Here is a 16,606-nt window from a genome sequence, read left to right on the forward strand (position 1 = left end):
GAAAAGGTCATGTTATCTGGCGAGCGCATACTTAGCTCCAGAGGGATGGGTGCTAGGGTTGTGCCATATTCACACTAGAGGCACAACACAGGCACGTCTCACAGTGAGAGAAGCCTCTGAGTAAAAAAGAAAGCTACTTCAACAACCACCAACAAAATACAGTATGCTGCAAAATATGGAGGAAAAGTTGAGGCAAAAAATACATGGTTGAAGGCACGTGAGGAGCAGATGCTAGCAATCAAAAGGAAACAAAGTCAAGCTAGCATGGCTGGAGCTAGCTCCACTCTATAAGATTGGAAGAGCAAGAAGCAGATGGAAATTTCTAATGTGGTTACACGATGGAAAAGCAGGGCCAGGTTGAAATTGTTTTTCAATTTTATTTTATTGTTCAGCTCCTGAAGATTTACAAGGTTCAGTTATGTTAGCACTGTTAAGCTAATTATTTAAGCTATTTCCAAGCTATTTCCCTGCCTGGGCTACTTTTGTACCTAGATCTGGCTAAGGTTGTGGCACAGTATGTAAGGCTACTATTGGACTATAATGCCACTGCAGCTTGGTGCTGGCACATTAACTAATCAACCATCAGTAACAGTAGCTCAATGGGAAAGAAGGAAAATGCCCTTTGTTTTGTTTGCACTCATAAATGCTGCTGTCTGAGATCAAATGTTATTCAGACACAAATATCATTATCACTAATGTCCTTTAAAAATTAAATTTTGAGGTTGTATTAATCATCAGTGGGATGATTAATACAACCTCAGGGCAGCACGGTGGCACGGTGGTTAGCACTGTTGCCGCACAGCAAGAAGGTCCTGAGTTCAATTCCACCATCAGGCCGGGGTCTTTCTGTGTGGAGTTTGCATGTTCTCCCCGTGTTTGCGTGGGTTCCCTCCGGGTACTCCGGCTTCCTCCCACCGTCCTAAGACATGCAGCTTGTGGGGATAGGTTAATTGGATAATCCAAATTGCCACTAGGTGTGAATGTGCGAGTGAATGACAGTGCGAATGGTTGTCTGTCCCTGTGTGTTAGCCCTGCGACAGACTGGCGACCTGTCCAGGGTGTACCCCGCCTCTCGCCCTATGACAGCTGGGATAGGCTCCAGCGCCCCCCGCGACCCTGAAAAGGAGAAGCGGAAGCGAATGGATGGATGGATGGGATGAAGTAGCCAACAGTAGAGACCTGTGAGGGGAGTCTTATGATGTGAGGTTCGGTTCAGTTGGTCAGGTCTACATTTATCAATGATTTATGTTCAAACGGTGAGGCCAGCTGACTGCCTGAATGTGCTGAATGACCAGGTTCTGCCTGCCCTGATGGTGCAGGCATCTTACCCGATGACAATGGCAGCATGAGGCATCATTTTCACACATGGATTGGTCACAACAGAGTCCAGACCGTAACCCCATCTTTGAGATGTGCTGAAGAACCATTTATACAGCCATCTGACCGCACTCACGATCAATACACAGCCATGGAGAAAAATGAAGGCCAATCTGGAGGGAAATAAGTGTAACAATGCACAAGCTTATCAAAAATGATGCCTCAGCGATTGCATGCCAGAATCAAAGGTAAAGGTCGAGCAACAAAACATCCGAGTGTGTGACTCTTTTTGTTAGGGGATTAAAAGATATATTATAGGTAATATATAAAACATCATCAACAAAACATATACTCATATGAAACCTTGAAAAAACAAATGGAAAAACAACATGAAAAATGGAAAAACAATATTTTAGAAAAGATGTATTGCTTTTGAATAACTTTTCTGTTTTTTTAGTTTGTTTTCTGCTGCTTTTAAAACTGTTTTTGTTCTTTTTGCAGTTTTTTTCCTGTTCTTTCTGTTTCATCTTCCCTCTCTTTTTTATTGTAGTTGAGCTCATCTTGTTTTTTTTTTTTTCATTACTTTAAGTTTTGTGTTTTCTGCTTTTTTCTGTTTGGCACCTTGGGGCCAACATAGCTTCAGGATACCACAGTCAGTCATAGCATGAAGATGCCTGCTTGTAATTTATGCAACGTCGCTGCATTAAAGTGGAGCTTTTAATGAGGGAACAATGTAAACACAGGTCTACCGAACACAAACCACATCTTAGTTTCTTTTGGTTGTTCACATTCCTGAGAAGGGCTCACATTTCAGACAGTCGTGCTTTGCTCACATTTAGTGGTGCCAACGTGCAAAGGTGCTCAGTGCAATTTTTAAAATCGGCTACTTCTAAAAACGTTAAACTTCCCTTCTCACATATTTGTTGTTTGATGAGCGCAACAAAGCTACAAAGCTCTCAAGTCTGCAACGTGAGTGACACTTTTGTCACTATTTCCCCCCCTTTATTTCTCCTCTTTGGCTGTCAGAGGTTCCTCAGATTGGAGCGCTTCATCAGAGCCAACGGAGTCGCCGTCACCGCTGTCGGCGTCCTCGTCTTTGTCCTCCATCTCGTTGGTCACGTATTCGCCTTTATGTCTGGACAGGCACCACATCAGCACGCCGATGACGCAGATCATTAACAACAGCACTACACTTACGATTCCTGTGACGGCAGAGGGAAATATCATCACAGAGCCCCCAACTATGCATTTAAAGCATCACTTTCATTGCAGTTCAACATAGAATTCAACATCCTGCCTATGGAGTCTGCTGTGTCTCTATTTTTACTTTTCACTTATAAAGTGAGGTTCATGTATTTCATGAACTGATATCTTTAATGAACTGAAATAAAAACCTGATATATATTATTAACTGACATTTGCATTTAGTGAACATTTCTGCCGGAGTAACAATTATAACAAGAAAGAAAAACTAATAAAATAAAAACTTATTTTAAAAATCCAAATTTAGAAACTTTAACACATTAAAGAATACTTCTATTTTATATCCCACTATTAGTAAAAACTTCATTAACTGAAACAAAAATTTCTGGAGAATACCAGACCTGCAAAAATTTTTCTTTTAACAAATTAGAACCAAATTGAATCAATTACTAAAATTATAGATTAAAGAGGTAATTACATTTTCAAATATGTTCTTCTATTTCCTTATTTATCCCTTAGATTTAAGAATTTAATTTAAATAAAATCCTTTATCCGTACAGAACAAGTTATTAAACAGAACATCTTTTTCATTCATGTTAACTGAAATAAAATTCAGCAGATTCACACAAATTGTTGAACATCATAAGAAAAGAAGTCACTTCTCACCACCAATCAAAGCGGCAAAATCTCCAGTGTCATAGGTTTCTGTAAAGACATGAAAATTAAGTCAAACTTGGGTGAAGTTTTATATCTAAATCAAATGACATACAGTAGAGGTTAAAATACGAACCTCCGTGTCAGATTCATCTTGTAGAAAAATGGTAAATGGCCTGTATTTGTATAGTACTTTACTAGTCCCTAAGGACCCCAAAGTGCTTTACACATCCAGTCATCCACCCATTCACACACACATTCACACACTGGTGATGGTAAGCTACATTGTAGCCACAGCCACTCTGGGGCGCACTGACAGAGGCGAGGCTGCCGGACACTGGCGCCACCGGGCCCTCTGACCACCACCAGTAGAAAAGCTACAGAGCTCCAGATAAAAGTCAGTGACAAAGGCAAAGTGAAACTTTGAATCATTCTCTCAATCTACAGCCTCCTCGCTCATGTACTGTCACAAGCAGCAGCTCACAATATTAAGTTATCTGGGGGACACAAACAGCTGTTTGTGTTTACATTTTCCCTCAGAGTCCAGCCATGCGTGGCATTCAAACAACGGCCGTCTATTTAAGAGCATCAGTGAGTGTAGAAGCAACATGACTGCAAGGCCAAAAAGAAACGTTACACACCATATTTTAGAAAATTAGCAAAATCAAGAAAAAAAAAAAAAATAAATAAATATATATATATATATATATATATCAATGTTTATGAGGTTTATGGTACCTAAAAGTTTCATAGTTTAAGAAAACCAAAGCCAAATTTAAAGGATAATAATGATGAAATTTGATGAGAAGTTGTTGTTTTAAGTTTGCTGATAATAAAAATAACTGTTTATGCAACTTTCCAAAGATTTACCAAGAAAAAAAAGCTTGCTGTAAATTCCTAGAAAAGCATTTTAACTCATTAATACCAATACAACTGTTGTGTATAGATTCATGTACACAAATAGCCACTTTTTTCCTTGTCACTATGCATAAATTTGTAACATATTTCAACAGGTAACAGTATCCGCTTCAAAAACTAACCTTTAATCGATAAACAATAATGCTTTTGAGGCACCTAATAAAAAGTCAAATTACTGTTCAGAAACACAAGCCAATATCTTAAGAACATAACTTCCAGATACTGTTGATCTGCTATAGATAGTTTTAAGAGCTGATGCATCTTTTCTTTTGTCCTCCACTCGTTTAGTTCCTCAAATTTTTTAAGGACACACTGCACACCATGCTGAGATATGCCACATTTTCAACTAAAGCTCTTTGGGAATCACCTTGTTGGTGCAAAAATATTATTTTATGTCTTTGGTTAACTTTGGTGTTTAATAAATTAAAGAAATTTGAACAAATTATGTATTTTTGTGACAGGCTGCTTGTAACAAAGTGCCTAAAGATGCTATTTGAAATTCATTCTTTGCTAAGTTGTCTGATATTTGTAGACACAACACTGGACCATCCCTTGAGTTAAGTGCCTTTTTTGTGCTTGAATGGTTCATAGGTCCGTGTTAAGTGGCTCAAACAAGCAATCATTCCTCTGAAAATGGTGCAAGGACTGGGCTGAAAATGAGTGAAAAAGCAGCCAATATCCACAGAAAAAACTTCAGAAGGTCTAAAGATCTGTTCCTCAAGAGAACTTTATAACATTATTGGAAATTCTGGCTCCTTGGAAGCAAAAATATAAAGAAATGTTTCTCAAGACTTTTTGCACTGCAGGTTATTTTGCAATGGCATGTTACAGTTTGTTTCTATTTGTAGGCTTCTGATTGGCCAGTGTTTCTGTATCGCCACCTGTTGCTATGGCATCTTGACAATGCTTAACATAATTTTTTTTTGCATTTCACGTCGATAGACCTTTCAAGCTGAAATTGAAAATCACAGTTTTTTTGAAAGATACCTGTGTACACGATGACATAGACTTATTAACAGCAGAATACAGCAATTTGTTGTTCATATGTGTTAAATTTGTATATCTGATGTGTCTAATATTAATCAAGCATTCTTGCATCTTCTAAAAAGAAGCAGAGAACACTAAGTGTTTAACAACACTTAAGAAATGACCCTTTGGCTGCTGCAGTTCAATATAAAAGTTATTTCTAGGCTGCGTTGGTCCTGCCAGGCCCTGCTGTGGAAACGAGGACAGGTACGAGCGTTTTAGGCCCTTATCTCCACAGCGACAGACCCCCCGAGGCGTCACGCTTGCTCCTTCCCATGCTCCACTCTGACATCGGGCTGATAAGACACTCCCTGCTAACGCACACAAACACCTCGGCTGGTTCACTGTGTTTGCAGGGTGTTTGTCCCACAAACTGGATGTTGAATTTTAGTGTCCTATAATCTAAATCTATTAAAAAAATGCTTATGCATGTGATAAGATTTTTGGTGCTGGTTTAAATTTGTTATTCAAGCAAAAATAATGGTGCAATTATACAATTTATAAGGCAATTATTTTGTGATTAGTGGGGCAATCAGCTGCTTTTCCAGTGTCCCATTGAGTTCTGCACATGGACTCCAGCTCCAGTCTGTGCTGAGATCATGACCAATACAGATCCTAATGAAAAAAATCTTTGATGGGCATCAATCACCGTGATTTTAGTGGTCTTCGTCGATAATCAGACATCGGACACAGACATGTACAGTGCTCATATACAGAATAGTCTTGAATCATTATGGAATGCACTGTGTGAAATGTAACCATCACATTTACAAATACACGATAATCTCTACAGTACCTGACATTAAACTGAAAATAAAAAAATCAGCACTTTGTCATAACACTCTGGATCCTCCTGTAGGTCATCTTTGTCATCTGTGATAAATCAATACACCCACCAGTGCACAGGAGAAATAACAGCTGTAGCTAAACCGGCAAATTGCTCTTTCAAGATGTCAACAAATCCTGTAGCGCACCAACTCTCTGTATTTGTTTTTGATTTATTCATAAGAAAATAACTATACAAATGTGAATATTTTATTATAACTGTAATCCTGTGTAGCAGAATTAGATTAATATAAAATATAAATCAACTAATCTCTTTATGAACACTGTTAAGATTTTGAATAAACACATATACAAACTTATCAAACAAATTAAAATAATAATAAAAGTGTACAAAAATATTTAAGCAGCATCAACAGACAGCAGATAGATGAGTGATGTTTCCCTGTGGTCTACTTATGCTATTTTCATGTTTAATGAACAAATGTTATGGTGAAATAAAATAAAAGACAATTCACACATTTTCCAGGCACATACCTTTGGGTCCTATCTTGGTCACAAGGTCTGAAAAAGGAGAGGGGCTTGTTCCTGACAAAGGGGGCACTGTTGCGTGAGCGTTCATGCTGAAGTCACCTGTGAAAAAACAGCATGATTTCTGAATAAAATTCTTCTTGCAGTTAAACTGATGATAATTTAATTTACAGCTAGTGCAGCTAATTTCCTACAAATTTTCCTCTTAATTAGCTGCATTTTCGCTCTAATATTTTAGTTATTTTACACTGGACCATCTGCTGATATAATCTCTCCAGCATGTCCTGGCTCTGGCCTGGGGCCTCCTCACGTAGGACGTTCCCACTCTACTCTGAGCCCTTTATTAAAGACCGAGCTCCTCACCGTCTCTCTAAAGTTGATCCCAGCCACACTTTGGAGGAATGTCATTTCAGCTGCTTGTATGTGGGATCTCATTCTTTAGGTCACAACCCACAGCTCGTGATGATTGGTGATATTGGTTTGAGTGGTTTATTGTGTTATTAATTCTCATTAAAATCTATTTATTTAGCTTTAAGCAATAAAGGCCACAGAAACAATTCTGTTAGGCTTAGGCGTTAAAAACTACTTGTTCAGGAGGTAAGAAGTAGTTTTAAAATTTTGCTGACTGTCAAGAAAGAAAAATGACATAAACATGGGTAAACATCATGGATACAGTTTATATGGCCCCCTGGATTGTCCAGGCCTGTGGCTAATCCCTGGTCAATCCTTGCTGTGATCAGGGACTTAAGTTTATGCAGTCACAGCTGGTAAAATCCCAAGTTTAATGATGGTAAGCTGGTTTTAATGAGTAGTGTATCAACCAGTCATATTAGCCATAATAGACGCTAATGCATTTACCGCTTCCTATATTTGTGCATTTTAATGTCTTGTCAGGGATTTAAATGCTCTGTCCTTCTGAACATTGACATAGATATGTGTTTCCAGCAAATATAAACTAGAAATTGTTGAGACGAGCATGAGAGAAATGGCTACAGGCCTTACATAATACTTTGTGTTGCTTCCACCCATTGAGTCTGACTCTAATGACACTTTACAGATGTGCACTTGTAATCAAGATCAAGTTTGAAGATGCAGTGCAGTCTGGGAATTTTTATAAGCTCAGTAATTATTGGCTAGAACTTTGTGATGATGATGGATGTAGCGGCTGCTTAACGGACTGATACTTGGAAAGGAGTGTTTTACTACCAACCCCATTCACCATCCAAACACCTTCATCCAGTACTTTATTCTGCGCTTTTCTAACTATCACGGGTACTCAAACACTCTGATAGATGCATTGGGATGAACTGGGGGTTCAGTGTCTTGCTTAAGGACACTTTGACACATATGCTGTAGGAGCTTGGTATCCAATCACTGACTACCTGATGGATGGATGGATGGATGGATGGATGGATGGATGGATGGATGGATGGCCCACTCTACCTCCTGAGCCATAGCTCCTCCTCAACCTTAATAAGTTTGGTATAATGATGATGATCAACAAATTTCTGTCTATTAAAAAAAGTGACTCAGGTTGTTGAATCAAGAGTTCAGGTTTAGAGATGCCTCAGCATCCTCTGAACATGGGTATTGATTTTGTTGACTGCAAATCCAGTGACCAGTGTTCATCTGTTTTTGTTCAACTTACCTTGTGCTTGTTTGTTTCCCTGACACCAAAAAAGCAACATTGGTACCAGTTCAGACTTTCATTTTCTAGCCTGACATCTTTACAGTCTTGTCAGTGCACACATTAAGCTTTTCCCACCACAAACAACACCCTAACTTGGATCCTAACATATTAGAAACTCAATACACAAAGGTGCCTGAAATAATGTTCAGTTTTTATTTTATCCCATTACCTCATGTGAATCCTTGAGGCTTACGATCACGAAATTTTTAAAGAAATTGTTATGAGGAGCATATCCAGGAAATAAGCTGGAAACCCAAACCAACAGTTGTATAACCCTTCCTTTTAAAGTGATTAGTGTTAACTTATTGTATCGTGATCCCCTCAGGAACCTTTTTCTCAGAGCCAGATTTGAATCCTGTGCCAGATGTTTTGACAGCAGTGAACTAAGTTTGTGTCTGCAAGTGAGAAATCCAGTCAGCATCTCCAATTGTATCAGGGTTTTTCTGACCCCGTGAACATTTCATTTGCAAAATGCCCCATTTTAGCACATTTCACCACACAATAGAGCCTTTCAAGGAAAATACATTTTTTCCTGACTCATGAACTCGAGGTGTCGCACTAAAATGCATCCAAAGCATCGACATTTGCCTCCGTAACAAGAGTCATGCTTCGGGTAAACAGCTGCAGAGCATTAAAGTGTAATGCACAAATATGACACTTTAATCACCAGGTTATTTGAGTTTAATGCTCTTTAAACATCCCTAACTGAGGTGCCTAAGGTTTTTATTTGTTTCCACTAAAGCAGTACTTTAGCTTCACACATGCAACTTTTAAAATAAGTGAGAACAGATTGTTGACCACTGACTATAACCTGAAAACAAAGTGCCCAGCAGTTTGTTTGCAGAGCAGCTCATTCTGCTCAAAGCAACACAAAACCACAACAAGGATTTTGACATAAAGACAAAAAGAAGCTCACCAGTTTCTGAGAGTCAGCAGGCAACTCTTCTTACACCGACAGAGTGTACGTTGGACAACACACACAATTCAAAACACACTCACAAACACACATACGGATGGGTGTGGTGTCAGTCCCCAGGGTCGAGATCTGTTCCCCCTCTGGCCAATAGCGGAGCTGACTCCACCTCTCTGATCCTAAACAGCCTGCAGATGTCTGAGTGCATGCAGCTGACAACGCCTCTTGCATCATCTGTTAACACACAGAGGAGCACTTCAGTGTGTGTGTGTATGTGTGTTTTTGTTGTTTGGCCCTTGTGCACGTCCTGTGCTGAATAATCCTTACCTTCAGCCTGGTTATTAATGTGAACCGTCTTCTTTTAGACAAATAAAGATGGTTTCTTAACAAGAAAAGGGTGCACAGCCTCAGAAACGGGGCTAGAGTAAAAGTCCATGTACAATCTACGTGGAATGTCCTCCTTATAGCTAATTAATGGACCTAAAGGTACATTTACCTTTTCAAATGTGAAAAAAGGTACCTGTATGTTCTAAATCTCCAATACAAGGGTGAATATTTGTATTCAGCCAGATAAAAGAAGAAATGGGGTATTCATTTTACTCTTCCTTAGCGAGCCGAGGTAAGATTTCAACATCACAGAAAGATTATCTTAAATCCACATGCATCAAAAACTAGGATAAGAAAATGATTCCTTGATGGTCCTGGTTACACTGTTTCTTAGCTTCTCATATTTAAAATTTTCATGGTTTGTCTTCATCTCTCATGTTAGTTTTTTGCCTTCCTGTTTTACTTTGAAAGTTAGTGTTGCTTTGGTTTGACTTCCTGCTTTTGTTCTTTTCCCTCCTTTGTGTATGTCAGATTGTTTTGTTGCCTTCCTGTGTTCTTTACTTGTGGTCTTGTTTTGTACTTTTGGAGTTTGTCTTTCTTGGTTGCCTTCAGTTCTTATACTAAACTATATATCTAGCACTTTTTTGTTATGTGTTTCATTACATTTTTCTTTTGTGGAGTTTGCATGTTTTCCCTGTGCCTGCATGGATTTCTTCCCATAGTCCAAATACATGCATATTGAATTAATTATGGATTCAGTGCAGGAATTGATGGTTGTCTCCATCTGCACTGTAATAGACTTGCACAGCACACTTTCATCCTGCTGTGTCACATAATGCCACCAATGCTATTCAAGGTGTATAACTATCCCTGTCAGTATTGACCATCAAAAAATCTTTGTTAGGAGGTTGAAGGAGTGGTGGAGTTAAAAGGCATTTCAGCCGTTAGTACCTCTGGCCTTCATTTATGTTCACTTGTCGGTGAGGTTTAGACACTAAAAAGTACTTGGTTAGGTCTGTTTGGTATTAAAATACACCCTTAGACCATTAATCTTTAACAGAAATCTTGCCATCTTGCTAATGCCACAACCCAACATCAAAAATGACACCTAATAGTGGCTGTTATGCTACAGTCACACTTGGGAAAACAGTTGCTGGGATAGCATGACCAATATTATTACTGAACACAATGAATTTGGGAACTTGTTGCCTTTGAAGTGGTTGCTTTAAAGAGAACCACTCACAGTTAGTTGCCATCTTCAAAGAGACTTTGGTGTGCCAACACTGTGATGAAACAGCAATAACATGAAGTCAGTCTGTTGTCAGTTTGTGATTGAATGGGGTCAAGTTGCCATCGGTTTGTGGTAATGCAGCGATTAACTGTGATAAACTCTGTCGCTGTCTGCATATACAGAAATTAACTACTTACATCTACAGTCCAGCCACAACCTAAAAAATCCGAAACAGAAATTCTTGCATAGTTTCTGCAGGACAGTTATTTAACTGCAACGTGACATAGGCATTCACAATTCTATTTTTTTTATTCGAATATACCCAGAATACAACCAGTTGGCAACCAAATCCCCTATTCCACCGTGTTTTTCTTGGAACCAAGGATGATGCTATCCGATTTTTACTCTAGTAATACAAAACAGCATCCGTCGATGTCTAGAGGATAATAAAGGGAATGATTAGTTTGATGTATTTTTCTTTTATGCTCACACTTGTGATGAATGAGTTTTGATGGCTGTTCTTGAAGGAGCACGTACAGATCACCAGAATTTCTTGGACTGTTATAACTGTGAACTCCTGATCAAAAGAGGTTGTGGACTTCACCTGACTCTCCTTCATATTTGTATCTTATTTTATTATTTGAAGTATTGCCATTAAACTTTAAGAAATGTTGGAGTTGTTTAGCGATCCATTCATGTTCTGATGACCTGTCATGTACCTCATCATCATCCCAAAATCAACATGAATAGACTCCATCACCTAAGAGACCGTAAATAGATGAGCCATTAAGAAAATGAATGGATGCTTTAAAAAACTGTCATAAAGATTAAACGTGCTGATCAAGGTGCACTCTAAAGAGAAATATCCACTGATGCCACTTAATTTTTATGACTCACACTGAGTCATATTTGTGCTGCAAATGTGAAGTTACAGGAATAAAATACTAAACATTTCTGTGCCTCAGAAAAGACTAACCACTGGACCATTTAGTGTATTTATTTTAATTTCACTATGTTTTAGTTCAGTATTGGTCTCAATAAGTCTTAAAAAGGCTTCTCACATTTCCTTAAAAAAACATCTTCTAAAAAAAGTGCTAAAAGGACAAACTGAACTTCAGTTTTTCCTGAATAGCCTCTTTGCTAAACAGGAAAGACCTGCAGGCCAGTGACATTCGAAACACTAAAAGAGCACTGTTAAACTACAAGTATTTCGTTGTCAGGGCTCTCTGAATACTTTTTTGTTATTGTCACCGTGCTCACTTTGGCATTACACAGATATACTAGGAGTAAAACCACAGAGAAAAACAACATATGAGCCTTTAATGGTTGAGCAACTCTGCAGAACTGCTATGTAAATATTACTGCAGTGCGTCTCTGAATTCTTCTGACAGCCACCCAAGATAAGAATAAACAGCCTTCTTTGTTCCCTCGCTACAGAAATATTGACTGACTCAGTCACAAACTGACCATTTAATTAAATTCGTATCACCAACGTCCAAACAACCCAACATTCAACATGTCATGATGCACATCAGATAAACTCTTCTGTTGCACTGTTTAACTGATCATTTCTACATCTATAATGATTTAGATTTGCTTCTTATGCTGAATACATGTAAACCTACAAACAGCTACAGCAACTACAAGCTAACATTTAAAGTCAGTTAAAAGTAATTTTAATTACTTGCCTACCAGCAACTATTTTAAGATACGTATTAGTCATTTTAACCATTTTGACCTCGATGTAATTTTTACCAAAACACCAAATAAACGTAGATGTAAATAACACGTAAAACATGTAAAATCTACAGTTTTATTAAACACTCTGACTTCAAACTATTGAAAGAGGTTTCCAATGTGACGTCTAAATTAAAAATCACAAGCCATTTTTTAATGTCTTTATGAGCCAATTAAAAGTTGAGTTTTAAAATTTGATAGCCGTTTAGACCTTTAAGAAGGATATTTGAATTTCATTATCTTAATAGCCATTTTTCAGATTTAGAGATTTTGAGAGCAAATGAAAAAAAGAATAATTTGACAGAAACTACCAGCATTTTTTTTCTAACAAGAAAAAACAAATCGACAATATCAGGGGTTTAGCAAAGTAGCAGCTACTAAGCTAAAAAACTCATTAAAGTGTCTCCAAAAGATGACTATAGCAACTTTAGACAAACCTAAAATTTACTTTTAAAATTTGATACTTATTTTTTACTTCATTTTAACTTGCTAGCCACTTTTTCAGTTTAGTGGCTTTGTCAAATTTTAAAAATGTAAGGAATGATTCAGAAGACAAATATTAAAAGAACTTGACGATAAAATCCTTTTTAGGTGCTTTTCAACACCTGTGAAGTCGCTAATTAATTTGAGTTTAACAACGGAGGAGCTAGAATACTTTAAACTCTCTAGCCAAACTGAACCTTTTACAAGCCAATGTAATATTTTTTGTGTGCCTAAATTGTTGCATTCAGTATTTGATATTTTATATTTATCTCCAAATCACTACGCTGTGAATTTTAACAAGCCAAACAAATTCAAACTATGATAGTATGTAAGATTAAAAACAAACCAATAGTGTTCTTCAGATTCTTGATTGATTCCTAAAGCTACAAAACTTTTTCAGTTTCAGCGAAAAATTATTCAATTTTCAGGAATGGATTGAGCTCGGCAAACAAATCCCAAACCCATCTGTTGTTTAAGTGCTTTTAAAATGAAGCCCAACTTACCAGGTACTTTCCCCCCAACTGCTATACAGTTAAAGTTAACAAACGAGGTGTTAGAATAGCTCATACTCACAAGCCATTTTTAAAACTTTTACTAGCTAACTTTTCTCCCACTCATGCCTCACTTCCCACTTTTGAAGTTTCAGTATCTGCAATATTTCCCCCCTTTACACGATTATTTGACTCCTAAAATAGCTGAGTTAGCTAACTTTAAGTAAACTTTCTCAACTTACTGACTATCCAGAATCTCACATGCAAAATCTTAAATGACTGTTAGTGTCTTAGTAACTGACTAGCCCACAATGCAAACTGCAAATATTTTCAAAATGTGATATTCAGATAGATTTTTTAAACCGTGGATGCATTCTTGTGGCTGCTAGACTGAACTAACTTATTAGCTACTTTCTTAGTTAAGTATTCTCTAAAGATTTTTAAGATTCATCGCTGTTTGAACAAACCTATTCACTAGCTATTGAGGTGCTTTTAATATAAAGCTCAGCTTACAACATATATTTCCAACATATGATACTTTGAAGTACTGAGCTGCAAGCCACTATCAAAACGAAGCCCTTCAGGCAGTTTGTAGTTTGAAAAACATTCTTTTAAAAGCCATATTGAAGACATACTACTTATACTACTACTAAAGCAACCAAATACTGTTACTTATTTAATGCCCCTAATGATCAATTTCGGTTTAACAAAGGACCCACAAGTCATTTTGAAACTTTTACTAGCCAGTTAGTTAATTTATTATATGACATCAAACCTTAAAGTTGCTTTCAATATTTGATAGTCAATATTTCATTTAGTCAAATAACTGCCTAAAGGGGGCTCTTTAGTTAGTTATTTGACTCCTAAAGCTGTTAACTTGATATGGTCATTCAGGGTTTTACATGCAAAGTCCCAAACTGACGGTTTGTGGCTGTAAGATTGATTTAGCAGTCCACGATGTAGTATATAAACAACTTTTATAATTTCACTGCTAGAACAGCAGCCAAATGTAGCAGCCATTCTCCAAAACCTGTAACATATACAAAGCCTTTACTTATTCAAAGTGATGGGAAATGATAAAGAGTACGGGAATAAAGGTGTAACATGTATTGATTGATAAATGGTTGGCTTTGGTGGCCAAACATATAGTGAAACACTTCTAAGATTTGTTCTGCTTGAGCTACTTTAGTTCCTGCTTTTGTACCAATCTTTGCCGCCATTTTGAAGACTTTACATGCCATCTAGAAATGAAAACACAAACGAGGCTGATTTCAGACACTAGACTGGAGCTTTTTACCAGCCACCAGCCACGTAATGGTGGCTGGTGGCTGGATTGTGTTTCCTCCACCCTGCGCTGCTGTGAGGGCATCGACAGTTTGTGCGTTGCTAGGCTTCTGCTTCTTTATAATGTACTGTGGCTCCCCTTTGTCTTCCCGCCCGCTGCCACCTCCTTAGTCGTGCTCGTCCTTGAAGAACTCGTGGCAACAGACGGTAACTACGGAGATGAATGTCATGAACTCCTGAAAGTTGCACTCGGCGTCGCCGTCGGTGTCCAGGCTGTCCATCAGGCTGTCCAGCGCAGCCTGGTCGTTCACATGCTGCAGGGAGGGAGGACGGGTTCAGCTCGGAACAACAAAACTCCAAACTGGTGCTTAACAGTTTATATCATATGCTTTTAAATCTCACAATATATCTATCTATCTATCTATCTATCTATCTATCTATCTATCTATCTATCTATCTATCTATCTATCTATCTATCTATCTATCTATATTTATTTATTTATTTATTTATTTTTTATTTTTTCCCATCTTACCGCCATCAGATCTGGGAGCTCGTCATGAAGCAGGTCCTTCAGCTCGCTCTTCTTCAGTTTATGTTTGTCTCCTTCTCTCTCCGAATACTTCTGAAACACAGCGAGGATGGTGGCCATCGAGGTCTCCAGGTCAGTCATCGTCACCTGTCTGTTAAACCTTGAAAAGTAAAGTAAATAAAAGCGTTAATCTTAAGACCATTTTGGGAGATTCAAAGAAAGTTTTTTTTAATTTAATTTTTTTTGAAATTGTATAGTTTTTTTGAAATTCAATCAAAATATGAAGTCGCTGAATTATATTCTGATATATTCTGATGAACTTAAAAGTATTGATTTATGATTTTTTCTGACCATTTAGCAAAGAAAGGTGGCCATTATGCTTGAGTAAATGGACCACAGTTAAAGCCTGTGCAGGTCCTCAGTTGTGCAGGTTCATGGTAGCCGTAAGTGCTTGAAATGAAGGCAGATGAACTTCAGTTTAGGGTTTGGGATGAAGGGTGAAATGTCTTGATGAATCAAAAAGAAGTCAACTTGCCTTCATTTTAAGCACTTAATCACAGTTAACAAAACAACACAGTTAACACTTTACTCACGTGCTGATGATTTTCCTTTGCAGATATAAAAACTCTGACTCCATAATTAACAGAGAGACTTAAATTAATTAGTTTTACCAGCATTACAGAGAAAAAAATGCCCCGCTTTAGCCTTAAATGCCAGGCAGCATTGATACGGTAACAAATCCTTCTTAATTTTGCTGCTTTAAATGCAGATTTTCTTTTTGTGTTTAACAAGTCCTTTAAAAAAAGTCATGAAACTTACTAGAAATAGCTTTTGTCTCTTTGCTGCGACATAAAATACAAAAAAACAAAGACTTACTGTTGTGCGAGTGCAGGCAGAAGTCCAGAGAGCAGAGGCTGAGGATGGGCTGCAGTCTTTATACTGGACCAGTATGTGGGTGGGGGTGTGAGGAGGTGCAGGTCTGAGGTCAGCCAGCCTGTCATTCAAAGTGCTGACCAATCCCAAGTGTCCACCTCTCCTCACTCCACTGCAGCCCTGCAGGAACCAGCACTGACTCTGCAAACTTTAAAATAAGAGAGCAGATTAATTTCGTGGCCTTTTTTCATGACTTCTGATGTCGTCACTCAGTAATCTCCACACTGCCCTTCTGTATGTCCTCCTTGTCTGGGGTCTTCCTCTTTTTTTTTCATACTTTACCTTCAACTTCCTTTATCCAGTACATCCACTATCCCTCCTCTAACATGTCCAAACCATCGCCGCCTTGCCTCTCTAACTTTGTGTCCAAACTGCTCAACCTGAGCTGTCTCTCTGATGTACTCATTTCTAATCCTGTCCATCCTGGTCACTTCCAATTAAATATTAACATTTCCTGTTTTTTTTTTCCAGTGCCACTATCTCATAACCATGCATCATAGCTGGTCTCACTACCATCTTGTAAACTTTGCCTTTCACTCTCGCTGCAAACCTTCT

At 38.0% G+C, this 16,606-nt stretch overlaps 2 protein-coding genes across 3 annotated transcripts; both read right to left on the bottom strand.

Annotated features, from left to right (window-relative positions):
- Positions 1 to 1,158: 1,158 nt before the first annotated feature.
- On the bottom strand, positions 1,159 to 9,302 carry gypc (glycophorin C (Gerbich blood group)). 2 transcript variants are annotated; one of them, XM_087836061.1, is made up of 4 exons: positions 9,134 to 9,302; positions 6,439 to 6,534; positions 3,187 to 3,225; positions 1,159 to 2,519 (listed from the first exon to the last, which is right to left on the bottom strand). In XM_087836061.1, exons 1-4 carry the CDS (start codon positions 9,267 to 9,269, stop codon positions 2,320 to 2,322), a joined length of 471 nt encoding a protein of 156 aa, XP_087692187.1. In that variant the 5' UTR covers positions 9,270 to 9,302; the 3' UTR covers positions 1,159 to 2,319. The 2 variants fall into 2 exon arrangements, with proteins under 2 accessions (XP_087692187.1, XP_006792918.1); XM_006792855.3 differs by lacking the exon at positions 9,134 to 9,302 and adding an exon at positions 9,039 to 9,129.
- A 2,272-nt stretch (positions 9,303 to 11,574) lies between these two features.
- s100b (S100 calcium binding protein, beta (neural)) lies at positions 11,575 to 16,134 on the bottom strand. Its single transcript, XM_006792854.3, has 3 exons — positions 15,995 to 16,134; positions 15,122 to 15,278; positions 11,575 to 14,902 (listed from the first exon to the last, which is right to left on the bottom strand). Exons 1-3 carry the CDS (start codon positions 16,117 to 16,119, stop codon positions 14,756 to 14,758), a joined length of 429 nt encoding a protein of 142 aa, XP_006792917.3. The 5' UTR covers positions 16,120 to 16,134; the 3' UTR covers positions 11,575 to 14,755.
- Positions 16,135 to 16,606: the final 472 nt, after the last annotated feature.

The sequence above is a fragment of the Neolamprologus brichardi genome, chromosome 23 (assembly GCF_056152115.1).
Source record: "Neolamprologus brichardi isolate AB-2024 chromosome 23, ASM5615211v1, whole genome shotgun sequence".
NCBI classification, from domain to species: domain Eukaryota; kingdom Metazoa; phylum Chordata; class Actinopteri; order Cichliformes; family Cichlidae; genus Neolamprologus; species Neolamprologus brichardi.